Source organism: Pezoporus wallicus, unplaced genomic scaffold, assembly GCF_028554395.1.
Source record: "Pezoporus wallicus isolate ANWC-B61680 ecotype Strahan unplaced genomic scaffold, APGP_CSIRO_Pwel_v1 contig_8075, whole genome shotgun sequence".
Taxonomy (NCBI): Eukaryota; Metazoa; Chordata; class Aves; order Psittaciformes; family Psittacidae; genus Pezoporus; species Pezoporus wallicus.
Window position 1 is genome coordinate 471,692 of NW_026641508.1, and position 27,806 is coordinate 499,497.

The following is a 27,806-nucleotide window of genomic DNA, read 5'->3' on the forward strand; positions in this document are numbered from 1 at the left end:
TAAGTTCAAGTAATTTCACATTCTGTAGGGAAAACAGTTCTGGAAGCCAGCTTTTTGAGGGGAGCAATTTCTGTCTTTCTTGCCATTGATCTGTGGGCTTTAAGACTGTCAGGACAGTCAGTGGAGCTGTTTCTGAAGGTGTCTTCCTTCTTAATTGTGGAGATTGTTTCAGCTGTCAAGAGTCTTCAGAGCACACCACTTCACACCTGCCAGTAAAAGAATGATAGGGTCCATCTTCCCAGCTCTTTGAACATCCTCTTGGTAAATGTTTGAATACACAGACTCAGATAAAACATCCTACCTTTAATCTTCCTGTATCACTTTGAGATACCCCTTTGCTTCACAGGGTCTCCTTCCATGAAGTGGCAAAATAGAACCTTGCCCACTCTGCCATTAGTTGCAAGCAAAATGCATTGAGGTTTTCAGCTGGAATTATTGGTGTTATAATTGTGCAAAAGCAAGCCTCAAATCAGATATTTAAAATTATACTACATACTGTGGTTTATCTATTGCTATAGAAAATTTCTAACATTTCTTTAAAGAAAGCGTGTCATTGAACTTAATGGTCTGAGAAACCTTATGAACTTCCAATCTTTTTTAGCCATATATTCCAAATTGTGCTTATAATTGTGTTTTTTATTGAATATGTAAGTTCCTTTCAATTTCCTAATACAATCCATGGGGTTTAATACGTATTTGAGAAGAATGCACACTGTGGATGAGAGGCGCTTTGAGCATTTTCAAATTGTCACAGTAAAGTTGTCACATTTGTTTAATTAGCCTGTAGCTCCTGCCACATTGATTTATGTCAGCTGTGTAGCAATCTCTTTGGATAGCTTGAAAATCTGACCAGAATGCTTTTTGGATTTTTTTGCCTTTTTTCTGCCCTTTACTTTTTTCTTCCCAAGGAATTTCTCACATTTCTGTATGATTTAAAAGCAGTCATATGGGCACACAGCCTTCCAGAATTCAGCTGAAGAAAATGTCAGGCTGTAGCATTAGAAAGGAAAATGGTTTTATTAGTTCAAGGCATTGAGGTGTTTGTTGACCATTGTTCAGAGGCAAGAGATAACAGACATGAATTTGAAGTTCAGACCTAAGCGCCCAGATTTATGTTTATTCAACATTCTGCATGCAGTGTTTATTCTCCCTGCTGCAAGTGTTTCTGTACTGCTTCCCAGGGCTCCTCTGAGGGCAAGGGCTCTGCTGTGGGTGTCACTGGAAACCCTGTTCTCAACAGTTTACAGCTCTTAGCAAGTATTTCTTCTATTCCAAAGTTTCCGTGGAATGTCTAAGCAAATACTGTTTGGAGGGAGGTGGTAATAATACCTACTGGTACTTTGTAGGGTGAAACAGGAACATCGACACATATGGACTTAAGAGGCTTGCATGGGTTGGAAAAAAAAGGGGGAGGCCAGTGTAATGTTCCCTATGTATGGTGCTGGTTGAGCAGGTGGTTTAAGTCATGGACTAAATTCCACCTCTGGAGCCAAACTGGAAAATGGCAGGTGTTGATGTCTTGTGAGGAATGCTTTGAGATATTCTGATGGATTTTGCTGCACAAACTCTAGGTGTTAAAAGCCCCTTTGGGCTTTGTCATGAGTATACCCTCCTAAAGATTATTCTGTTTGTGTATCCCAAGGTACAGTAACCTTTAAAAATATTCTGAGACTCAGAAAAAAAAATGGTGTTTGATTTGTAGGAGAACATTCCCAGTAGTAATGTTGTTTGGTTTTTTTTTAACCAAGCCAATTAATCCCTTTTCACTTATTCCAGTGTTTCATAATTTCTAAACTATTGATCCCATAATCTTTTCAGTAAGAGGTCTGAGCTGCCAGTTTATCTGAAAAAGGAGTGTTGTACCAATCAAATGAAAATTGGCGCTCACAGAAGAGCAGCCTCTTGCAGTTCCTGAGTTCAGACAAAAACAGAGTGTAGGTTCAACAGGGCAGTGTTCACTGGAGGCTTCCTTCCATGAAAGTAGTTGTCACCACTTTTTCATTGGCAGCTGTTGCTTTTAAAAGTCATTGGTGTCAGTGCCAGTAGAACCACAGAAGTGAAACTGGTTGACCCACCATTGCTGGGACATGCTCAGCAAGCCATGAGGATATCACATCGTCATTCCTGTGCCTTCTCCAGCCCTTCCCCATCCTTAGTAGAAGCCTCCCATGAGATCATGTAAAAGATCATAGAATAGTTAAGGTTGGAAGGGACCTTAAGATCACCTAGTTCCAACCCCCCTGCCATGGGCAGGGACACCTCACACTAAACCATCTCACCCAAGGCTTTGTCCAACCTGGCCTTGAACACCGCCAAGGATGGAGCTTTGACAGCTTCCTTGGGAACCCATTCCAGTGCCTCACCACCCTTACAGTAAAGAACTTCTTCCTTATATCCAACCTAAGCTTCCCCTGTTTAAGTTTTAACCTGTTACCCCTTGTCCTAGCACTACAGTCTCTAATGAAGAGTCCCTCCCCAGCATCCCTATAGGCCCCCTTCAGATAATGGAAGGCTGCTATGAGGTCTCCACGCAGCCTTCTCTTCTCCAGGCTGAACAGCCCCAACTCCCTCAGCCTGTCTTCATACGGGAGGTGCTCCAGTCCCCTGATCGTCCTCGTGGCCTCCTCTGGACTTGTTCCAACAGTTCCATGTCCTTTTTATGTTGAGGACACCAGAACTGCACACAATACTCCAAGTGAGGTCTCAAGAGAGCAGAGTAGAGGGGCAGGATCCCCTCCCTTGACCTGCTGGTTACGCTCCTTTTGATGCAGCCCAGGATACGGTTGCTTTCTGGGCTGCGAGCGCACACTGCCGGCTCATGTTCATTTTCTCATCGACCAACACACCCAAGAATGCGCCCTGAATGTGTCAGTGCTTCTTCCTCTGGCTCTGTCTGAAAAGCTAGTTTCTGCCTTAATAGAGAGGAGATGGTGTTATCAAACAGCATGAACATTTTAACACTGTCAAAGACCCACAGCAGACTAAGTAACGAGACTCGGGTTGTTTGAATTCTTGCTGCTTCACCCCTGACCCTGCTCCCTGCTTAGGTCACTCATGTGCATTGACTGCATCACTACAAATCTGGTTTGTAAGCTGACAAAAAAAAAAGAAAAAAGCTAACAAACTCAAGCTGTGCCAGGGGAGGTTTAGACTGGATGTTTGCAGAGAGAATGATCAGGTATTGGAACCGGCACCCAGGGCAGTGGTGGAATAACCATCCCTGGAAGTGTAGATGAGACCGTTGGTGACATGGTTTAGTAGTGGACTTGGCAGTCCTGTGGTAATGGTTGGAGTTGATGATCTTAAAGGTCTTTTCCAACCTAGTTGATTCTGTCTTTCTAAACGAAGTTGTCATGATCTCTTCATTACCATTTTTCTTAATATGGTCAATGTAAAATGCAAGAAAGTTATCATGTTTGAAAGGATGCAGGAGCTACTTTTGTGCTTTGAAAAGACTTAGCCTGGGAATTTGACTCAATGTATCATTCTGTCTCCTTTGCAGCAGCATTGTCATTTTATAGCGTCTTTCACTTACAACACAAGTAACCCTTCAAAAAGAATGCCGTGTTACTGCATCTAGCCTTTGTATCTCTCCAGCAAAGTGAGATCAACAATTGCTGTTGGTAATTACTTGTAACACAGTAATAGATTGCACTTCTTACTAAAAAAAAAAAAAAACAAAAAAAGGATTCTTTGGCAGGTTTATTCCACTGCATCTTTGTATGATAACTGGTAATTGTGAGTGTTTGACACCAGCTGGAGTTGCAAATAGCACTAACTGCTTAGAGCTTACCAGCAACCATGGGTCTACTGGGTGGTCTTTTCTTGGGCTTGCTCCAGGTTTGTTCCTGATTGCTCACATGACCCCTGATAAACTATTACTAATGAACAGTTTGCTATTCCTGTTTGGCCATCTAGAAGCAACAGAGATGATACGTGTCATCGTCTAGTAATGTAGATACATGATTTTTAAATGCTGGAGCAGCAAACTTGCAGCATTATAGCCCTGTAGCTTTTGTGTGCTACTTGCTGGTTTTCCTGTGGGAAGAAAAAGTAGTGCGGTGTTTGGAGACAGGAAGGTTATGGACTTTGCCCTTTTTCAGCCCAGCTTTTACGAATTAGTTTGTTTCTATGTAGTTTGCTGTCAGAAAGCTTTAAAAAATGCAGGGATGGAAGGAGGCTATATTAATCTGGTGTATAGTCAGAACATGCTGATTTCAGACTTGGCCTCTGTGTGGGACCAACCAACCTCAGCTGTCATATGTCTTCATGACAGTTCTGAGTATTTAATGTTTCCAACCTCATACTTATTAGCTTTCTATGAAAAAACAAGCTGGGAAATGAGGACTCAAATACATGCATGTGACAGTGGGAATCTGCCTACCAGAAATACTCCAAAGCCTCCATACCTTAAGGAAGATCAGAAAAGACCTCAGCACGTTTTGGCTTCGGTTTTCTTTACTCTTTAAGCTGGCTTATTTGGGTAAGGCTGACATGCCAAAAAAGTACATGCTGTATCAAAACATTTCTATAACATACATCCATTTTTTCTACACCTGTTAGTTAGCAGGAGTGAATCAAAGGGGAGTGTTGTCATGGTTTACAGGACACACAGATGCAGGAACAGACCTGCTTCAAGACACAAGTGAAGGAAAAGAAATCCAGACTGAAATATTCAGGGTTTGGTTTGTTGTTTTTTTTCCCCAAAGGCTAAAGTTACTACAATAAATGCCAGGTCACACAGTAGGATTGCAGGTGGCTGCTTAGGTCTTTCTCTAAGAGAAGAGAATTAAAGGGCTGAGTGAGAGGCAGCAAGGACTCTACCTCCTTGTCACAGGCCAGAACCCATAGTATTTTTTTTTTTGGCAAACATGCTAAGCTTTTAACCTTAAAAAAAAACCAAATAAACAGGGTGCCAAATGAGAGGATCCAATGATCAGGCTTCAGTTTGAAGTTTTCTGTTCATCCAGGTCCTGCCGAATGCTAATCAAGCTGGCTATGTTGTTAACTCAGGATTTTCCAGCCAGTATTCACTGTCCCCAGTTTCCAGCCAATATTCAGAAGTTCCACCACTGCCCTAGGCATTGCATAAGACAAAAAATGAGAGAGTCTTTGCCCTCAAAGCAGTCATGGTCTCTGATGTAGGCACTGAGAAGATAATCATACTCTGTAGGGGGGGAGTGCATTCTTCATACACCAGAGAGAAGCAAGTTTTCAACTGGGACATTTAGGGAGAGCATCACATAGATGAAGAAAATGAAATGATGGAAAAAGACAGCTTCCGTAAGAGCAGGTTTGAGCTTTTCTAGCTTTCACTATGACTTAGCTTCAGACTACTGTTTTAATGGCATTACAGTTGAGGTGCTGATGAGACCATGTAAGAGGGAAACACTCAACATGAAAAAGAAGTGGCACACCCACTCAGGAAAACCCATGCTGCAATAGTGCTTGTGTGGTAAGCAGAATAAAAGAGATCTGGCAGAGTCTTGATTTTGAGGGGAAAAAAAACAGCTTTTGTAAGAGATTTCAATGTGTATTGTACAGCAGTGTGTGGTAGATTTACTTCTTTGTATTTGATGAGTAACAACTTGGAGTCCAGTTTTAATGAAAGCAAATTATGGCTTACACAAAAGAACTCAGCTGTAACTCAAATAAGTTGCCTAACCTGGTTTGTTAATTTCCTCCATATGCTGTTGCAGATAATTGATGCTCCTGTTTTAGGACTAAAGCTGGTGTCTTCTGGCACAAGTTGATGCTATCAAATTCCTGATGGTTTTTTAGACTGTTTCATCTTGTTGTCAGGTTGTGTTATAAGCTGGTTACATGGGTCTGAAACCTAGTGCACAATGTAAAACTTGAGCAGTTTCTGTGCTAAGCCTGCAGAACAAGAAGTTCTGTAGTTAATAATGCAATTTTGCCTGATGCTGAATTTGGAGATTTTATTTTCATGACATTGGCATAAGTGACTTCAGAAATTAAAAGCATTTTGCAATAAATTACATGGGTAAGGTCTTGTCATGTGACTGCATAGTTCACTGTTGTATTTTGTATGAAAAAAGCGTGAAATGATTGTGTCTGGCAATGTAAAGGAGATGGTGTAATGTATTGTATAAATGTGCACAGTGGAGTGCCTCAGGGTAGGTGCAGTCTTGTTTTGTAACTGTAAATTATAGTTCTTCTCTCCTCTTGGTGTGAACCCTAAGTTTCAGAGAAGAAAACAGGCAATTCAAGACATGCTTTTTTGCTTGTGAAGCTCAGGATGGATGGAACAAATTACCAAATTCCCTTAAACAAGTGCCAGCAGTGAATAGTTTCAAAACACAGTTGCTTATTTACTTGGAGAAATGTTGCCAATGTTTTTTAAATTGCAAAGATGAAATTATATGTTGGTATTAGTAACTTTTCAAAGAATTAGCTTTTTATTACTTATTGTGCCTTTGTTTATATTATACTGTTGGACTGCCAGGATTTGATGTTGCATTTAACAGTTCAGTGCATAATTCCTATCTCTTGGGGCCCTCATGAAAATTAGATGTGCCATCCCTGGAGATGGTTACCAACAAGTATCGTTTTGAATAAATAAAATCAGTGGGATATGGCTATGCATCTCAGTGGGGACAAGAAGCTGCCAAGAACAAGAGGTACTGCGTTGGCCATACTGTCCCCAGCAAGACCCTGGTACTATGTATTGGGAAACAAAGTCATTAGCCTAAAAGTCTAATGTCTAGGAGTGACAGATGAAGGATGCCTAGCTTTGTGGAATTTGGTTTAGTACACATGACTGTAAGTACCTGAATATTTATGGACCAACTTTTATGACTCTTAAAACTGGTGTTAGCTAGTGTTAACTGAATATCCAATTCTGGATGCAGTCTTAAACAGATAGGATCTCAAAATGGTTGAGAATTAGTAAGTATTGAGGATCAGGATTTTACTCTCATGATTGCTCTGTGAAAGACACAACACCAGCCACTGTCTACCAGCATCCCAGATGAGCGGGACCTCGAGTCTGACCCATCCTGGCAGTTTCGCGTTCCTGACCCACCAATAAGTCTCTCCAGAGGAACAGTTACGTGGAAATATGAATACCTTTCATGGCCCAGTATCTTACATGTGCTTGGCAAAACTTCAGAGCTTTGATCATACTCTCCTTTCATGCAGCCATTATGGCCTATCCTTAACAAACCCAAATATTCTGCAAGTAAGGCCTGCTGCCTCTCTTGAATTGGAAGAGGAGTTACCTCAGTGTCATTATTCCTGGTCGGTATGTGTTTGTCTCGGACGCCCTGAGATAGACTCTAAGGAAAATTATCCTGATCCACCTTGGTGAGAAGCATCCAACCTATTTTACCCTGGGGTCTTGGGAATTAACTATTACATGCACAGTGTGGACCCCTGGGGACCCAGGACCCAGAAGGGAGATAAATCATTTGACAGTGTAGACACACTGTTATATAGGCTGTGGCTACTTTTAGGATTGTGTCAGACTTGTTAAATTGGAATTCAGTGGTGGGTTCATGTGCTGTTGCTTCATCACTCTCCCCCTAGAACAGCCTCTTGAGCTGAGATACCTTCTTAAGGTAAATGGAGCATTGTTGTTCTTCACACACACAAGGTTGATTAGAGTAACAAGTACATAAATCATGATCTGCTGGGTTTTTGTCATTGTCTTCTAAATGCTCTAAGCAAAGAGTATGAGTGTTATTAGTCATGAAAGCTACAGTATGAGAAAAAATATTGAGAAGTGTGAGGTGTATGGGAGTCAGGGAGTGTTGAAAAGCTCTACAGAAAAAGGGAAGTTCTTTGTGGATTTCCAAATGTTAACAAAATAAGGAAGGAAACCGTACATTGTAAAGTTTATAGTCAATTGCTGTTGGCCTCTAAAATAATTTCTATATTCATTTGCATTTAATGTATTTTTTGTCTGTCCTTTCCCTTCTTGCTAATAGGGAAAGGAATATTAATTTACCACAGGAAGATCAGGAATGCATCCCATGCACTGCTTGAGTATAGGGAACCTGTTCTCATTGATAAAACCCACAAGGTGAACCCTGTGTTTTTGGATTATGGCCAGGGGAATGGTTACTTTTTTGTAGAATAAGCTCTAGTTTTTCAATAGTAAGCTGAAGCATGTGTGCCATGTATTTCCAAATGACTTTCTAAGTAGGTTTTGGTACAGTAGCAAGATAAATTCTAGTATGACAAAGGCATCATTGCAGATGCTGACACATTGTTCCTCCAAAACTATGTACTGGGCACTAGCCACTCATAATAACCTTGCTAGAACATTCACATGAGAAAAAATTTTCCTGCCTTAGCATTCATACAAGGAAAACTGACTTTCTCTTGGAGACCATCAGTAAAGGGGTTTTTGTTTGGGGTTTTTTTCCCCCTTTACAAGAGAAAATTTGCAGTATCGCTTTGATGCTGAAACATGATAATCAAATACATATCCATGAATGTATCTATCATGTCGGTGTCAATACTGACAATGTATCAAAATCACTTCCCCAGGAAGCCTTTGGCCCAGTATAAAGCAGGCCACATTACTGGTCAGGATATTCTTAACTGCTTGTGCAAATTTCCCATTCCTTCATATGGGATATGAGTGAAAAAAAAAACAAAAAAACATAGATTTGTTGCCTTTGTCTTCATTTAGTGTCATTTGCGTACATGTATAAATATATATCTACATATTCATTCTTTCTTTAGCCTTTTCCCCAAAGATAAAATGGGTTGAGATGTTTCTTAATTCAGTATTCATCACACGCATAAAATGCAGCTGCTCCTCATGCCTTGCTGCCTTCCTAACAGAGAGAGTTTGATCAGGTTTGTATAAATGCAGAAACCAGAAAGTTACTGTGAAACAAGACATGCTTTTTTAAAGGTTGCATTTATAAATAGTTAATAAAACATTAATAAATCATTAATAGAGTCTTTAATAAATGGTAAATCACTTGGTTATCTTTATTCCATCAAGGCAGTAGGTTGCTTAGCACCAGCTGTAACATCAAGTTTGTGATAACCTTAGAACATCTATTCATCATATATTAGTTTTTTCTGAATGCAACTTTAACATACTGTGTAACAAAAAAAATGGAGAAAATTTAAAGCAATAGATTAGGTAAGAATTGAAAGGACTGAGAAGGGCAGTTAGCAGAGGGAATACAATGGATAAGGTTCCTAGCAGCAGTGGCCTCAGAATGCATTTATTGCTAGCAATGTCTGCAGGGCTGCTCCTCCTGTTCCTGTGGCTGCCCTCTAATGATGTGGGCAAGGTGTCAGTCCTGCATCTGCCTTTGTGGACTTTAATACTACTGAAGAAAAACACCGGGATTGTTGCTTTCTCGTTCTGCCTTTTTGTGAATCTGCTGTCCACAAGAGAGGCAGTCAGGGTAGCGTTTGTCCAACAGAGATCTATCATTCTATAAAACAAGAAAAGGGGCTGAGCAGGGTCTTAGAAAGCTCATAATCTACTGCATACCCCGTCCCAATGCAGGAATCAATTCTGACTAAACCATTCCTGACTGATATGTGCTAATCTGTTCTTAAGTGTGTTCCTCCAAGATGGAGTTGATGTAGCTCTCTGAGCAATTAGTTTCAATGCTGCATGGTCCTTATCATTAGAGAGCTTTTTCTTATGCCTAACTGGAATCTCTCTGGCTGCAGTGTAAGTTCATATCCACCATAAAACTGGAGAACAGATTATTTTCTCCTTTAGCAGTGGCTCTTCTGTAATTAAAGACTGTTCTTATGTCTCCCCTCAATTCTCCCAAGGGAAGTAGCATGAGCCCTATATCTTCAGAGATTTCAAATTAAATCAGGCTAAGCAGTTTAGAGTGCACTGTAGGAAGAGAAGGGAAGCTGCCTCAGTAAGAACACAGAGTACACAGGCTAGCTGCTTTTTTCCATAATGACCTCTTAGAGCCTGGCTCAGGACTTTTATCTGTATTTAAAAACACTGCATGCGTTCTTTTGAGCAAGAATGAAATGAGGAAAAATGAAAATATGAAGAAAATAAATGTCGAAGGTGGCTGTTAAATTTAGGGACTGGTTTTGTAAAGCTATTTACCATCTGCCCCATATCCCCTGTATTCAGTTCTCTCACTCTGACCTTTTCCTTAGAAGTTTGCAAGTTTAAATCCTTCCCCTTCCATTTAAATCATGATTTGGTCTTGTACCTCTGCAGCCCTTAAAAGGTTTTCTTGGAGTATTTTTATTTTGGGTGATTCATTAGATCACATCTGCATGTGTCCTTCTTAGTTACGTACCTGAGGGCTTTTATAGCTGAAAAAAGCAGACTTAGCTAAAGAGAAGAGCGTGCCTAGCTCTAATAAATAAAGCACATGGAGTCAATTAAAACAATGTTTAAATAATTTTCAGAAAGGAGGATGCTTGATGTTACTACATCAGAGGACCACAGTGACTTTTAAGCCAAAAAACAGGTTTACTTTCTCATTTAATCTCCAGGTCTATAAAAAAATGCATGCTTCCATAGCAGTCATCTACCCGTTCCAACAGTTAACATGATTTTGGAATTATTTTAAGTCTAAACCATGTGAAAATAAATCCTAACTTGATTTTGTGGGATTACTTTGTTTCCATTAAATTCCTCTTTAAAACATTTCATATGCTCAGTTTTATTATTGTTGCTTCCAGGAATTTCTAAGTTCTTCAAAGTTTGGATTGATTCAAGTTTTTTAAGTTTTCCTGGGGAAAAAAAAAAAAAAAAAGAAAGACTGCAATTCTCTGCCTACTTTCCCAGGTTTTTACAAACCAAGATGTTTATATATACATCTAAATGGATGCATACACAACACAGAGTGTCTGTGTCATTCTTTATAGTAATAACATATTGGAAGGTAGATATATCAGATTTCACAAGTTAAACAAAATAGAGCTTAACAAGTACTTAAAGATGAGGTACCTCCAAAAGAAATCAGGGCATAGCAAAGAATGGTGAAGTCATGTGGATGATTGAAAAAATGACATGCTTTCTTCTGATTCCAGAGTAATGTGCATGTGCTAAAGGAACAGAGTGGGAGAGAGTTAAGCAGATGGTCACATCTCTGCAGGATGTGGGGCTGGGGCTTTGACCCATCACTGGAAACAGTGCAGTGCCATTTCTTCATGTCATTCTGTAGCTCAGGAGTGCTCTGCGTGAGTGGTTCATTGCTGGCCCTGCATTTTGAAGTGCATTTTTCAGACAAGTAAACTCAAAACTTTCACTGCAATCACTCATATTCTTTGGGCAGCAGTGCTATAGCACCTGTCTGTAGGTAGATTTAGGTGTGTTTCTTTAAGTAACTATATACTTCCTCACTACTTCCATGCACAGTGCTTGTTTACATGCTGAGCTTTAAATACTTAAGTTTTTAGCATGTGCGATCCTATTTGGAGTTTTCCATGCAATAATTTTTATTACAGTGACAGTTACAGTGAAATAATTCAATATAGCTGTGTTGTACATTTATAATACACTTTGGTGCTCATAAGGTCACTCTGTAAACACATGGATTGGCTAGTCCTGACCTCACTGAAGTTGACTTCTACCTCTGACCTCAGTGGAGTCAGAATTTCTTACCTTATAACTGAATTTCCTCAGATAACAGCAGACTCATTTTTTCCTTTTCCTGCTGTTTTATGTTCAGGTGTTCATGAACAGGGAGATGACTAGATTTGCTTACACTTGAGCGCACCAAGTTGGTACCCAGTGGACATTAGATGCATGTTGACAGTGAATATTCAGAATTATTTGCTGGCATCACCTTGCCATGAATTGTAGGCTCTCCGTCCATCCTTTTATGCATGGGCAGGAAGAGACTGAGGTCAAACCTATAATTGCAGTTCTAGAATAAGCTTTTTTTCTGCCTTCAATCAGGCTGCCTGTCCCTCTTTTAATTGTGTGATAGGGTCTCTTCCGTTGTTTTGTGATGACGAAATTTGCCACAAGGCAACCTCTGTGGCACAGGATTTGGCAGAGTCATGTAGGATTTGGATTATATTATCTCACAGAAAAGTTTACTGGATGCTTAAATCTTTTTCTGCCTTCCTCTGTGCAGAGCACAATCAATCAATGCAATATAACAGCATACTTCTCGTCATTGCACTGAGCTGCTGCAGCCTCACCCACCGGGAGGGAAAAGCTGTTCACAAGCTGCCTCTTTGTCCTCATTGCCACTGTTTGGGCTTTGTGCAATGTAAACAGGCCCTGAGCTCCACAGGCAGAAACCCAGAGGCTTTCAGGAGTGCAGACGCATCTGCACCCTCCCATCCCTGGGTCATCTGCACAAGGAACTGGCAAAACTTGGCCCTAGGCTACATTGTTGTAGCTATGTGGCCTTTTGGGTCAGGGCAATCTCAAACACAAACACAGGCTGGGTGGAGAATGGATTGAGAGCAGCCCTGAGGAGGGGTGTTAGTCAATGAGAAGTTCAACATGACCGGTCAGTGTGCACTTGCAGCCTGGAGAGCGCACCTTGGGCTTTCCAAAAACAAATCCTGGGTTGTATCAAAAGGACTATAACCAGCAGGTCAAGGGAGGGGATTCCCCCCTCTATTCCGCTCTTGTGAGACCCCCCCCCACCCCCCCCCCGCAGTCCTGCATATGGATCCGGGACCCCTAACGCAAGAAGCACATGGACCTGTTGGAGCGAGTCCAGAGGAGGCCATGAAGATGCTTCAGGGCTGGAGCATCTCTCCTATGGAACCAGGCTGAGAGAGCTGGGCTTGTTCAGCCTGGAGAACACTCATGGGAGACCTTATAGCACTCCAGTGCCTAAAGGGGATGACAAGAAATCCAGAGAGGGCGGTTTGACAAAGGCATGTCATGATAGGATAGAGGGAATGGTTTTAAACTGACAGAGACATTTAGATTAGATATTAGGCAGAAGTTCTTCCCTGTGAGGGTGCTGAGGCACTGGCACAGGGTGCCCAGAGGAGCTGTGGCTGTCCCATCCCTGGCAGTGTTCAAAGCCAGGTTGGACGGGGCTTGGAGCAACCTGCTGTAGTGGAAGGTGTCCCTGCCCGTGGCAGGGGTTGGAACTGGATGAGCTTTAAGGACCCTTCAACCCAAACTATTCTGTGATTCACTGCAGCCGTGTCTATGGTGTGCTGTGTTGGTGGAAGCAGAGCAGCAGAGTCCAGTTGGAGCTGAGCTGCCAGCCTCCACCAGGACAAGGTGAGGGCTCCTCTCCATAGTGATCATTCCTGAACTCTGTCCTTTGTGGAGCTCACAAGACCTTGCTGCAGTAGCAGCATTGCTAAGGGTGGAAATTCAGTGGGCTTCAATAAAATACCAGTGCCTAAGAAGAGCTTGAGGGAAGTTTACATGTCCATCTGTCCTGCTGACTGAGGACTGTGGTGCATGGCTTTCCTTTCTCTTTCCTAACCTCATGTATGACACATAATTTGTGAGGGACAACTGGAGACCTGAAACTCGCTAGCTGTATCTTCAGTGAATTATACATTAGAATCCAGCTGTAGCCACCCAGGACATGTCTTTAGTCCAAATGCATCTACCACACTGCCCTTTTGACAACAGTTACATTTTCTTTATTATATTATGATATATTTTTATTTGGGGAGGATTTGCAGTGGTTTTCATGTTACTTACAGAAACTTGTGTGCTTGTAAGCTTTGTTGTAACTGGCCTTGGTTTGACCAGTGGGAAACAGCACGATTATGGCCATTCCATGCAAAATATCCTAGGTCAGACCCTCTTTTGCTCTTTGTGTCCCTTGTCTCAAGAAAGAATCCTTTCTGAGCTTTGTAGGCAAAGAAAAACAACCAAGACAAAGATACAACAAATTGCCAGAGACAAGTATTACTGCCTCTCTGACTATTTATTAAATTAAAAACAAAGATAAGAGAGAATAGAGCAGCATCTACCATAAAACATACTCATTAGAAGGGCATTTACAAGCTCTGCCTAAAACAACACTTATGCAGTTTCTCTATTTTATTGACTTTCCCCCTGGTCTGAACTTAAGCCCCAGTGTGCTCCCACCAAGCTCAGTGGGGTGGTGGTTCTAGCCCTCAGTATGAAAAAGCTGGGCGTGCATTGTCTCTTCTGCTTGTTTTCCTGGCCATGGGCACCCAGGGGGTTTCTTTGAAGACCACTGGAACATGAGTGTATAGATGATGAATTAACCCACTGTAAAGAAAACAGGTGTGCTGCTTAGGTGGTTTGGTAGGCAGGTCTTCACCAAAGACTGGAATTCCTGGTTAAGTATGGGCTTTCTGTGGAACTCTCTTGCAAATCACCTTATTTCTCCATCCCTCATTTTAGAATGGAATCAGTAGTGCTTTGATGCTGTGACATTGCAAACCACAGTGCTTATGGCCAATGCTACGAAGAGATGCTTTGAAGCACAGGACACTTACCACTCTCTTCTACACCAGACATTCAAGCTGCAAACACTCCAGCTTTTTCTAGACTTGCTTCTGATTTGTTTTGCCACTGTGCACTATCGAATAAGGTTGCATTTTGCCACCATGCAATCCTATATAGAGTTGCATCCAGTGCAATGCAGGAGGAGAAGCCCCTTTCTGCTTGGCCTTTGCAAGTAAAACCCTATTCTGTGCCTGTTGGCTTCATTCATGCAGCTTGACAGGCTGACCACAGAGGTGGAGCCAGCTGCCACCTAATGAAGACACAGATGGCCATGATTTTGAAGAGTAAATCCTGTCCTCACCATGTTCCCAGGAAATGCTGCCTGTTGGGTAGTCAAATGCTGCCAGATAAGGATGGGTGGTGATGCTTCCTTAAGCAGTAGCATCTTCATGCCCAGTGGAGAATACATGATTTTTTTTTTTCCTCTTTTTCTTCTTTATGTATTTGAATTGTTTTCAAAAACATGGTTTGTTTCTTCCCTAGGAGATGACCCATTCCTGGCCTCCTCCTCTTACTGCTGTTCACACTCCTGGCAAGGCTGAGCAGACCAAGTTTTCTATCCCAAGCAAGGTACAAGTAGGTTAACCAGTGACCCAATTAACATTCTGTGCTGTGGAGTGTTCTTCACTGGCAAGTTTATTTTTGTAATTGGTTTCATTTTCAAAAATTTCTTAAGACTATTTTTAGTTGGAAATTCCCAATCAGATTGTTGTTACTAGTAGGACAGCTTATTTAAAGCTGATGAGTTGCAGTGGAGGCAAAGTGAACTTTATTCCTGTTGTTACAAGAGCCTTTCTACATCAAGTGCAATATATTTTATTTGCTTGGCTTTTTCCATTATTATTTGTGCAATGCAGTGGCTGAAATGGTCATTTTTCCTACTTAGTCATTGATTGCATAATGAGGTTTAGGCTGTACGGTCAAATTACGGTGACTTAAAATGTTCCTGCATGTGAACAGTGCTGTGACATCTGTGTGCATGCTCCAAAGGCACACCAAGCTGTGCAATGCACTCCACAGTGTTGGCCTTGTTAAAAGCACACGCTTGGCACTTCCCACGTCAAAAGCACAAACAAGCCTGGAGAGTACCTGCAGTTCACCTAACATGCAGTGAATCATTTAGTTGTATGATTTGAACATGCCTTTAGCCTAAATTCCATTGTTGCCTTCTAGCTATGATTCTGGTGGCACTGTTACAGTTCAAGCCCATACCCAGTTACTGCCAGAGATATCTTGCTGGGAACCGAACAACTACAAGCTGCTGATGTTTGGGGAAGGGGAGAACTTCCCCATGGTGGGAAATCTACCCCAGTCTGATGTGGAGCTATGTCAAGTTTCTTTCTAGAGGCAGACCCTTAGAAAATAGCTTATAAAGCTGGTACTACTTGACATTATGGTTCAAGTAATCATACTGTGTTTTAGAAACTGGAATGTGATTTTCCTCTTACTGATTTTATCTGTTAGGCAGATATTCTACTGCCAGAAATGCAGCTGCTATACTTAATTGAAAATCATATGAAATTACTAGTATCTGTGGCTCCTTAAAAAAAAAACAAAGCCAGTGCCCAAAATGCCTTGTTTTAGCGGAGAGTGGTTGTCACTGCTCTAGCACTGCCACAGTTAACTGCTGCAGCATTAACCATCAGAAGTCATAATCATGCAGGAGTATAATCTTCATTGCAAACTGGATCAAAGTCAGTCGAACCCGTTTAGAGGAAAGTGGAATCTGAGCTGTGTGCATACAGTGAGCGTGGAGGGGTTTGCCCACTGGAAGCTGTTAAATTTTTTGATTTACACCATTTAGTATTCTGGTTTTGCTGGGCCCTACAGAAACTGGTCAAAGTCCTGCAGCCTGTCACTATCCCCACTGGCAGCAGAATAAGCGTAGATTCAGAGAAGCTAAAGTTTTGGTTTGATTTTCTCTTTCTATTAAGTTTGCTTTGAACTCTTAAGATCCACATCAAAGTTAATTTCTGGGCACGTTAAATGTTGATCCTGCAATTCTTTACCATATCACTTCAATGCAAAACATAAATTAGATTTCTTTTTTTGAGCTCGCATTTCAGGAAACAGGCAAGCATATAAATGTTTCCAAGTTTGCTAGTTTTACTTCAAAAAATACAACAGAAATGTCTCTTCAGAACATCACATTAAATCAATTATACCTAGCCAGATCATAGATCTTAGATGTAATGTAGCTAGATTGTGAAGCCGTATAAACCAGAGATGGACACTATTAGAAGTTCTCAATTATTATCTCAACTATTATCAAAAATAGAAACATATATAAAAAAGCGTGATAAAAAGGTGGAACTTACCAGAACAATTTGTCCCTATGACATTCAAATTGAAAGTGCCATGTTTACTCTTAGGGCGTGATTTACTTCACAAGGAACTGACTGACAGCACAGTATAATATTAGGAACTAATAATGCCCTGAGAGGAAGTGCAGTGAGGGCTTTAATGACTTTAACATCCTACAGAACTAACACTTCCAGCAAAGTAGTGCCTGGCTGTAAGATGAGGTTGTAAATAACACTTTAATTTCAAATGATCAGACTCTGCTTGGAAGGAAAGCTGATTACAGTCACTGCGCACTATAAAGCCTAGAGAAAAAATAAGCCAGAAAACACCGTGGCATTAAGGAAGCAGCTTAGTTGCTGTGAGCCAACAAGAGTCTTGGAATTAGCATGCTCAGTGTTACAAGCCAGATTCTTTGCCGGTTTAAAGTTGTTGTACTTCCATTGAATTCACTGGATTTGGACCAGTATCCATCAGGTGAAGATCTGTTTCCTGCGTCTTTACCAAATCCTTTTTCACAGTCCAAATAAAAGCAGTGACTATCAGTAAAAGGTTACTGTATTTGCAAGCAGTGAGACCAGAAAGAAAGGCAGTGGTGCTGAATTAAATGCATAGTTGCATTCATGCTGCAGTCTGAATTGTACATCATGGATGACTCATGACCACGTTCATGACCAAACTCTAAATGGCTGGGACCGCTGTGGCTGGGACCATCTGTGCAGTGTCTCCATGAACGGGGTATGCACATTTACAGCTGCTGCAAACAAGCCCTTGTCTGAACTGGAAAAGGGTCCCTCAGTGCTGCTCCATCTCCGCAGTTAATTTTGTCACTGGAGCTGCTGTAACAATCACATAATCCCTTCCCTGTCCCACTCCTTCCCTGTTTGTGTAATGCCATGGCCTTAATCTAGCAAGCCAAGATATATCTTACCTTCTTCCTCGTATTTCATTAATGCTGACATTTTGTGTGTTCTTCTTTGTAGGACTCCCAACATCTGACCTCAGGATACAATGTACAAAGTAGGTCCTTATCATCTTAGTCCTAACAGTCAGGGTTGGGTAATTTTTTTTTTTTCCTGCTTAACATCATTAAAACAAAGGCGAAAAAATTAATTTCTATGGTGCTAAAGCAGATCAGTTCCATTTTTTATTACATGTTATGCATTGTGGCATGTTGTGAAACCAAGTATAATTAGATGGGCTGACAGCTTTGGGTGCATTTTAATTCTACAGTAATCTTTTGACATTTGAAAATGTATTTCCTTTGTTTGCAGAGTGGAGTGATCCAGCAGGGAAAGTTGCAACTAAGTCAGTGCCACAAAAGTCGTAAGTATCATTATTTCCAGCTTTAAATCTCATTTTAAATTTATCATAAAGAATGATCTTATTTCTCCAAAGGTACCTGAAATCTAGCTCTGCTCATAATCTTGTCCTGGTGTTCAGGTCTTCTCAGTAGTCCTTAAAAATTAGCCATAGACCAGTCTTATGTTTTCAGTGCTTATTACTGTTTCTTCTTTTTAAGCATTAGCTAACAGAGGTATGTTTGAAAAATGAGTTTATTAAGCAGAAATAATGCTGATTTTAGTTGTAGAGCTTGCCAAAATTGAATCACTTTTATGCTTCTCTCATCAGATACTAAGCCTCTTACAATAGAAAATGCAACCCAACGAACAGATTATGCAGGAATTTTAACATTCATACAGTGAGAGAGAGTAGAACATCATACAGAATGATTCTACTAGCTGGTGTTGAAAAGCTGGTCTTCAGTTTCATACACTTTGAAACAGCTGAAAATCACAGATGATCTATAAATATGACAGTTGAAAATTGTGAGAGCTAATTCTCCATTGTGTTATTACCATTTTTCTTTGGTGCTAAGGCTGCAATAATGTAGCAGTGAGTTGAGACTGAACTGTTTTTTTTTCCTTTTACCCCAGGATCTCAAAGTAATTTACAAACAAGAATTAAATAATAACTTTGAAATGTAGGTTGTTGGTTTTATGGTTATGAAAATGTGTGGGTCTGATTTCATTTCAAAGCTGCCTTTTTTTTTTTTAGTGTTCAAGCACTTTACTGAATACAGAGCTGCACTAGCTTAACTGACATTTGTATAAATACAATATATTCATTTAAAATTACTTCAAAATTATTCTAGTAGTTCCCCTCAATTTACTAAAGATGCAATTTTAAGTAAATTACTCTATGGGAAGTAAAATCAATGCAGAGATACCTACACAGGTTTTAAAAATTAATGTGAATATGTTCATTCTTTGTGCAAGTTTATGTATAGGAAAGGACTTGTTGGAGTTCAGTGATTTGTCTGTTATAATTATAAAAGAAATGCAGGACTAGACTAGATCTAGGTGCCAAATCCATTGATGTACTCACCAGGTTTTGAAGGTCCAGTTCTTTACTCATAAACTGAAGTCATGCAAGTGCTCATTGAATTAAAGTTTGTTGAGTAAAGCTTTACAAAATTATGGATAAACAAACGATTTGATTTTGAAGTGAAATGTTACTTTGTTGAGATTAAATGAGAATTGGCTGGGAATGCTAATGATAAGTAGATTAATCTGCATGAATAGCATTTATTTGTGAAACTTAGTAACAAACTAGATTGTGTCCTCTGCCATTTGATTTTCAGTAGTGGCTTTTGTTTCTTAAAGAATCCAGCCAACTATACCCACTGTTCTTGGTAACGGAATGGGTGCATTCGTGTTTCAGCACATCTGAGCGATCCAAACCTAACATCAAGCACATTCCATAGTATAAAAAAAGTAAAAAAAAAATAAAATAAAATTATTGCATCTTAAAATTATTTTTTCCTAAAGTAAGTGTGTTTGGATTCCACAGTGAAAAATATTTTAGTGTGTATACCATAAAATACAATATTTCAATAGTTTGTAACCAACAGTAATAGACATGTCAATCATGGTTTATAGTTATAAGCTGAATTTCAAAAGAACAGTGCTTCAGAGCTCAGTGGTATATAGTGCATTTAATGGGACCAAAGCTCTCTATAGGAAGCCTGATATAAAACCTGAAGACACTGAGTACATTTTATGAACCAGTTGCTCTCTGTTCTGCTGCTTGATCTAAAGTTCCAGTACTATCAATCAGATTTCTGCTGCAATGAACTGCCTTCTTATGGTAGGTGATAGATTTTACACATGAGAGATCAGAGCTGCAATAAAGCTACTTTTATTTTTAGCTTCCAAATGAAGATCAGCTAACCCATTACTATCACTTTTTCTCTTTTACTGCAGAAAAATTGTTAAGGCAGCTTCTAAGAATTTCCATAGGGCTTTGGGAGGTTAGAAGGCAGTCCACTGTGAGACTTGGTATTACAAGGCCAATTTGTTTCTTTAGATCTGCGTGTGCAGTCACTGCCACTTTCACTGGGAATTACAGTACTTGAGGAGATAATGAAATTAAAGCTGAGACTGGGGAGGAAAGATGTAACGGTATCAAGTAGAGCTGGATAGTGCAGTACAAATAAACCCTGGTAGATTGACAGCTCCTGCAGTCATTGTGTATTTTAATAATATAGTATTTATCAGATTGCAGTTGTATTAAGAAGGATTTACTCTTTCTAACATTGGTCAGTTTCATGAATATTGGAGTATATGAGTGAAATTGCAGTCCATCTTATACCCAGTAACATTTGTTGCTGCACTGTCAACCACACAGCATGATCTTACTGACGTCAAAACTGTATTGCCTACCAATTCCTTATATATTTTGTCAGTGGGATCTGTTACCTGTATTTCAGGTTGATCAAATCTGACTGACTTTGGGTTTGTTCTGTATGCTTTGTTGGACACCTTTCAACCTGGACATACTTCTATATATTTCCCAACTTCTATAAGTTTATGTGCAATTCAAGTGAAACTTATGTTTTCCATTTACATCGGTCCTAGTGACAGTCTTATAGATTCCATAGGCTTTGTTAGAAATCCATAGGAATTGGCAGTAATGTGCTTGCATTTACCATGTCACAGAGTTATACCATGACATGCATGCATGCACAGCAATGCATGGAGAAGAAAGATTCTTTACCTTCATGATGCTATGTTCTGCTCCAGAATATAAGAATATATTCTCCTCCAGAATAAGAATATAGGCAGCTAAGCTGCCTGTATGTCACTACAGAAGTCAGGTATAGCAATATTGGCATCATGGAAGATCATGCCAAGGGGATGTATAGTCTTTGCAAGATAAGCTTTCAGCTGCATACTTTTAGGGGGCAGAATGAAGGCAACATACTGTAAAGTAGATTAATTGACCAGCGTCTTGATGTTGTAGGGGGATGCAAGATGCGTAACGTCTTGTCTAAGTAGAGCTCTCTGAAATATAAATTTCAAGCTTTTTATACTATTCTGGTGTATTTTATTATATCCACATGCTGGAGAATCCAAATCCCCAGTGCTTTACAGCAGGTAAAATAGAAGGTAGTGTAATTGGCATTGTGTCTAAATTCTGCACTTATATTGCATATGTAACTAAGCTCAGACCCTAATATCTACTCAAAAACCTGGAAAATAAAATTTTGAACACTGATGTGCGCATGCTTGTGTATACAGTGGTGAATTTTTATAGCTGAAATGAGGCTATGTAAAACTACAGCACTTGGCTTCCTTTTCTGTACATTTCAAATTCACTGTATGTCTCCACTGGGTATTATGCGGTCAGCTTTCAGCCAGTCTACTCTGATTAGTTTATTACGGAGCATAGCAAGCAGGAACAGATAAGGTGCAACTAATTGCACTGAGAAGGATTTTCTGTCAACTTCTATGAATTTGAGAGTGCGAACTGAGCTTGTGACTTAGGTTTCTGTTATATAATTACCATTGCAAGTATGTCATCCTCAAACACACAGTCCTTTTGTTCTGTTTTGGTTGTTAGCATTTGGCCTCTGTCCAGTTGGAAACTACCCAGAACCTTTTTAATCAAGCACATCCTGTGTTTCAAAATCATACTGCAGTGTAGTCTTGAGTAGTTTCCATAAAAGCGTAGCTAAAGAGAAGAATGTAATCATAATGGTATTCTTCACCTGTCATAAAATTACTTCCTATACTTACTGTATTAATACAGTATTAAAAGGCCCTTCTCATGGGCTCAGTGAACTACCGGAAACCATTAAAAACTTAGAGCAGCAAATTTTGGTGGATAAGAAAAAATCAGCCTACTTTACAGAGTTTTTGTTATCCATCATACTTACTGATACGCAACCTATGTGGGGGCTAGAGAACAGCTAAATACAGTGGGCTCAAAAACAAAACAAGCAGCTAAAACTCTTTACGTGATATTTCAGCAAGGACTTTTCAAAGGGGGCTCACCACTGGTTTTAGTTGAGCCGGGATTTCATTTCATGGTTCTAAAAAATTTTCAGTAAACACCAGTACTTGTCTAATCCCAAAGTTTATCATAATACTTGATGGAAGCCTGTTTGAAAATGGAAATGTGCTTCTTGACATCTAACTGCTTTTCATAAGTATCTAATGGCTTTTTGGAAGTTCTCCACTATGTCAGGGACAGCCACCTGCGAGCATGGAAAACAAAATTTGGCAGCATGTTCAAGCTATGAATTAAAGGTAATTCAAGGTTTGAAATGAATCAGCGTGAGGTCCTTATGAAGAGTAATCAGACATCAAGTGGATTTTACACCAATGATCATATATTGGATAATGCGACAACAAGTAATGTTGTTATTCAGAACATTCAAATCAAGAAGCACTGATGAATTCTTAACCTTGAAAGAAATCAGTTTTAAAACACTGGGATTCATTCAGTGTTGATGCATTATTTCCAGTTCAATCACATGAACTGAAAGTGTAAAATCCATAGGAATAGGAAGAATGTTTCTGTGTATGTATCAGACTCTGTATCTGAGTTCCAGTCACAACCCAGTCCAGCTGTAAGACACTGAAGAAGATGAAATTTTATTCCTAATTGCAGTTTTTAACTGATCATATTAAAGCACAAGAGGGTCAGTTGATCCCCCAGTGCTGATAGCCTGCTTTCTTTCATTGCATATGCTCATTTTCACTTAGTGAGTGTGGCAAGCTTTGATCATTAGACTAAGTACTGCCTGTTTGTTAGAAGTAGGAAGTTCCAAAGATATTCCCCCTGGGTAAACTGGGAAAGTCATGAATACAAGGGACTTTCACTGCCGTGTACGAATTATGATAAGTAAAACAACAGTGGCATGTAATTGGAGCTCCATTAATCTTAAGAGAGCTCCAGTGCACCATATTAAAGGGACAAATAGCAAATGAAAACAGAAGGGTCTATTTTGATAAGATGTCATTCATCTTTCATATTTACTGGTTTGTTTTGTTACTTAGAAGTTTGCTTTGCATCCTTTTGCCTCAGAAGTTCTTGGGTTTGGAGCAATGATAGTGAGTAAAGATTATAATTTTGTTCCTCACTGCTGCAGGCTTTTCCTTTGAGCAAAGTACTAAGTAATTGGCAATAAAACATACAAGCAATTCGTATGGACAGTTGCTTGTAGAAGCAAGCTTACAAAATATTTCAGCTGCTGTGAAATACGTTAAAATCCAGTGCTGTAATTAAAAGCCCTGTATCCTTGAAGATAAGCCCATTATTCAAAATAATTTCTAAATTAGACTTTTAATTTGTTTTCATTACTCAGCTGGCTCACATACAGCATAACCTCCCTGTCAAAATAGTTACTTCCTAATGCATTCTTTTCCATGATCTCTTTTCCCTGACATGTTTATAAATCAGTTTAAAAGATTGTGGGAATGGAACTAAATTAATTCTCTTATATTTTGCTGATCAATGTTGAATAATTTTTCTTGACAGTCAGAGACTTACATAATTACTGCCTTTAAGAACACCTGAAACAAACTAACCTAACTGCATTCTTGCCAGTGTTGCTGATTGCAACTCAAGTGAGCATTGAACCATTTGAATTTCCTCTGACACTATATAACCCCCCACTAAAATTCAATATTTATTTGCCCTAACTAATGAGTAGCAGTTGAAATACTTTGTTCTCAAGTAGGATGCACAACTGCATCACTGCAAAATGTATACAGCCACTGAAGTGCAACCTTTGAAGAGTGGGAATAATAGAGACAGGTAAAATGACACACGTTAACATGTTTCTATTCAGGATGTATTTCCCTGTCCACTACATATCCGTTCCCATTTTGGAAACTGGTTAGACTGCAAATCTGCCACAGGTTTCCCTGTATTTAAAGAGCTTTTCCACAGGAAGCAGCATATGTTGTACCTTCATGTCTTTAGGCCAGTCTCAAACTACCCTCCCACTTTACATTTCTGTGGGATGGAATCACTTCTGAATTCCAGTGAAACCTCAGATGTTCATTTAAAAAAACAAATGTACTTGGTAAATGTGAAAACGTAAATCAGGATAGATCAGAGGAAGCTACCACACTCTACGTCTCCCACCCGTTTTTGTGAGCTGCGCACTTGCTGATAAAATGAATATAAACTAACTTCTTGCTTGGCTTTCTGGCCACCATCATTTCGACCTCACCCTACTCCATTTTGTCGTAACTCTGACCTATCAGTAAATGTCAGGTTCAGAGCCAAACCATTTCTCTCTCTGGCTTTTTCTTCCTGCTGCTCTTTGCTCTAGTCCCTTTCATTCTTGCTATCATATCTTACTGTCTTTGTAGACTTCAGTAGCCTGAAACAAACAGAAAATTGTCACCCAGATTCATCTGCACCACGCTGCAAAATAGTCATAATCGGAAATGGGTGATAACCTTGAAAGAGGAATGGATTTTGCCAGGAATTTTGGCATTCAGTATACCAGAGTGAGCTTCAAACTCCCAATTTGTGTCCTAAATATCCTAGGTAAGACTAACAGCCACTTTTCATAATATCAGAACTTAATCCTTTGCATCTTTCCTCTGAATCCCTCTGACAACCTCAATAATCCACCACATTTTTCTCAGCTTTACACTCTCCATCCAGAGGAACTTATATTGCTACCATTATCCTTTGGGCTGAGGGCTCAGCAGGCCTCCAAAGCCTAGCAATTTTCTGACCAGAGGGCTTATTTTTTATGAAGTGAAGTTCTCACAGCACCCCATGGGGCCAGGCCATGCTCACTGTGTTATTCTCTGTCTTGGATAGCCCTTGGAGCCACAGATTCGGAATAGCTTTACCTTACAGATAGATCCTCCCAAACAGTGAAAAAGGGAAATATTCCCCACTGCTGGGATAATTACTGTTCTAAATTCCTGGAGGAATGGCTGCTTCCCTCACTTGTGTCCATGCAGCTCAGAAAAATGCATTGTGAGGCCTAGTGTTGTAACTGCAGCTTCCCAAAAAAATGATACAGCTCTGGAGGAGTTGTCTGTAGCCTTACTCCAGTAGGCTTAATTAAAATCCGTGTTGCGGAAAACACGGGAGGGGGCCTAGAGAATTGGCAAATAGTGATTTCCTAATTTCAGGAAGCATTTTATCCTTCTAGATATAAATAGTAAACAAAATCTGAAGGTAGTTTAGCTTTCAGGAAATAGTCCCTTACTGGAAAGTCTTGTTTAGTACACAAGAAGATCTTTAAAGAAAGATGCTTATTCATGTACCTCATATTGACAAGGAAGACTGAAATGCAGCTGTAAGGCCGCAAAAGTAGTAAGTATCTCCAATAATGAGGGATTGCTTTCATAGCTCTTTACTTGTCAGACTCTGCTGAGATGTTGGCTTTTTGGGTCTCCCTGATAAATTACATGTATGTAACTGTTTTAAGGACATCTATGTAGAGAGAGAGGAATGCGAATCACTGCTGCCCATATTTGATTTAGCATGAATTTCAATAGTTCCAGACAAATTTGAAAGCCTATACAAATCATGCAGCTTCAAGTCTGGCTGGGTGCTAGACTGGAATTTTTTGTTAGGTCAGACCTTTATCTCAGCTTCTTTTTGTGGCTCTTTATGGGAAGATTGGAGAGGAACTGAAACCGGTGACCTCTCTTGACCTTTAGTACTGGATTAAAATTCCAACTTGCTGCCATGGCAACGGGGCCTTGAAAATTAGATCCTGACAGAAGCAGGGAGAAACTTAAAACTGCAACTGCTGCACTGAACTGAAGAAAGGTTGCTTACAATTGTCAGAGACAAGACGCTTAATTGAAATGATCTGCCTTTCCCTGTACTTAAAAAAAAAAAAGAGAAATGAAAAAAAAAAAAAACAACCAAAAAACCCCAAACAAAACCAGAAAACCAAGTCTTCAATTTTTTTAGGCAAAAATCTCTTGCAATTCAAAGTACTTTACTATTAGAGGTGGCAGCAAACAAACCTGCACGGTGAAAAGGGAGCCAGACATGCCCTCACAAAGGTCTAAACCACCCAGACCAGACCAGAAGCAGGAGCCAGACAGTGGCCAGAGTTAAATCACAGGTTATTTTTTTCCCCTTTAACCTGACACCAGGGATCAAAGGAGACATCACAGTGACACGTCTGACTCCCAGGATCCATGCAATTATCTGTTCTATAGATGTAAAGGGATAAACATAAGCTAGATAGTGCTATTTCAGATCAAGTATGATAAAAGTTACTCATTTTCCAATCTAATCAATGCAGCAGTCCGAAGGGGATAATAGTTGAAGTCCTTCACTGCTAAATGAGGTTGTTTTTTTCCCCATGGAGAGCAGAATGCAGCTGTGACCTGAAGGAAGAAGGTGCTGAGGGTTGCATAAAGGTTTTCCTGCTTTTTTCCAATTTATCCAGGAATTCCCCTTGTCCCAAAATAAAATAATCCTGAAGATGAGGTTGCCACACCATCTCATGTTAATCTGTGGCTTTCCCTGAACACCTGAGTGTCCCGAGGATGCTGTGAGGGCTGTGCCCCCCATCCCAAGGTGAGGAAGGACCAGAATATCCCCCCATCACACAGGGGGATGCTGCCTCCTAGCAGCCACAAGCCCCTCTTTGTAAACGCCCTGTAGCGATTGATGTCATCTTGGCACACATAAAAAAAGCCAAAAATCACGTATAGGTTTTACATATCAGATAAAGGAGTTTTCTTAATGGAGAAATAGATACTGTTGAATTAGATGCTTTGTGCAGTTAGATAACTCCTGCAGAATCAGATTGCATTATAAGTACTGTATATGGAGAATTTAACAGCTATAGGTAGACAGCATTAAAGTTTTGGAAGAGATAGTTTGGTCAAAGCGTAGTGTCGAAACAATGCAAAATCTTTGCATTAAGTTGACCATATTTGGAGTCAAATTCAGGTAGAAGGAGTGCACAGAAAAATACATTTTTGTTTTCTTTAGACTGTGCTACCAAGGTGTTGGATTGTTACGTTTTGGTGTATTGTACAAGAACAGAGGAAATATTACGGGTGTTCAAAACCACAACATTTTGGGTAATGTGTTTTGTATCATTCACTGCGCTGTTTAGCAATAATGTTTATTGACAAATACTGTCCATTATCATGCTGGGTAAGCATTAAGCAAATGCAGGTTGCATTGAAATAATGTGTTGTATCATCCTAACAAAGCACTGATTTCTGGAGCAGACTGTTGACTTGATACATGGCAGAAAGTGGGTGAGTGGGTGAGTAGATGAGCAGTTTCTAACAAAGGCAAATAAAATCCACTTAATATTTCTCAGGCTCTCAGTTACATGCTTCAGGAATGTCAGACAGAAATAGAGACCACCATCACTTGAAGTTTCTAGTGTCAAATTAATTTCTAGAGTAAGTTGATTATTTCAGAGGAGTTGCTGTCCGAGATGAATCCAGCCCATCTTGTACACTTGCCACTGTTACCATTTCCTGCAAAACACCTTAATTACTGTCAGACTGGACTGTGGAGCCCTGGAGTATCAGGCAATAAGCTTGTGTTTTGCTGGGAGGCAGGTAAAGAAACATTTAAATGGGTTTTTTAAATAAGCATGAAATCTCTAAAGATGTACTGTTGTAGTGTGTGCTGTATATCAAAATATATAAGCATCTAGTTGTAACAATGGCTTTGTAAACACATTACTGAGCAAACTATGAAAAGTAATCCACCAAGGGGCTGTTTCCCTAACTCATAAGCACAAAGTTAAGAGACCAGTGCTATAAAGTAGATATGTGCTGTTAAAAAATCCTTCCTT

At 39.9% G+C, this 27,806-nt stretch overlaps 1 protein-coding gene across 7 annotated transcripts in view; it reads left to right on the forward strand.

Annotated features, from left to right (window-relative positions):
- AFF2 (ALF transcription elongation factor 2) overlaps nucleotides 1–27,806 on the forward strand; it is a 363,928-nt gene that overhangs the window by 221,051 nt on the left and 115,071 nt on the right. For 6 of the 7 annotated variants that reach the window (XR_008974179.1, XM_057424103.1, XM_057424100.1 and 3 more), the window contains exons 5-7: nucleotides 14,879–14,965; nucleotides 17,680–17,716; nucleotides 17,971–18,022. Coding sequence is in view for 6 of the 7 variants with exons in the window: in XM_057424103.1 (XP_057280086.1) it covers nucleotides 14,879–14,965; nucleotides 17,680–17,716; nucleotides 17,971–18,022 (176 nt within the window). In the remaining variant the exon portion in view is untranslated. The remainder of the gene's footprint in view (nucleotides 1–14,878; nucleotides 14,966–17,679; nucleotides 17,717–17,970; nucleotides 18,023–27,806) is intronic. The other variant, XM_057424102.1, reaches the window with a different exon arrangement.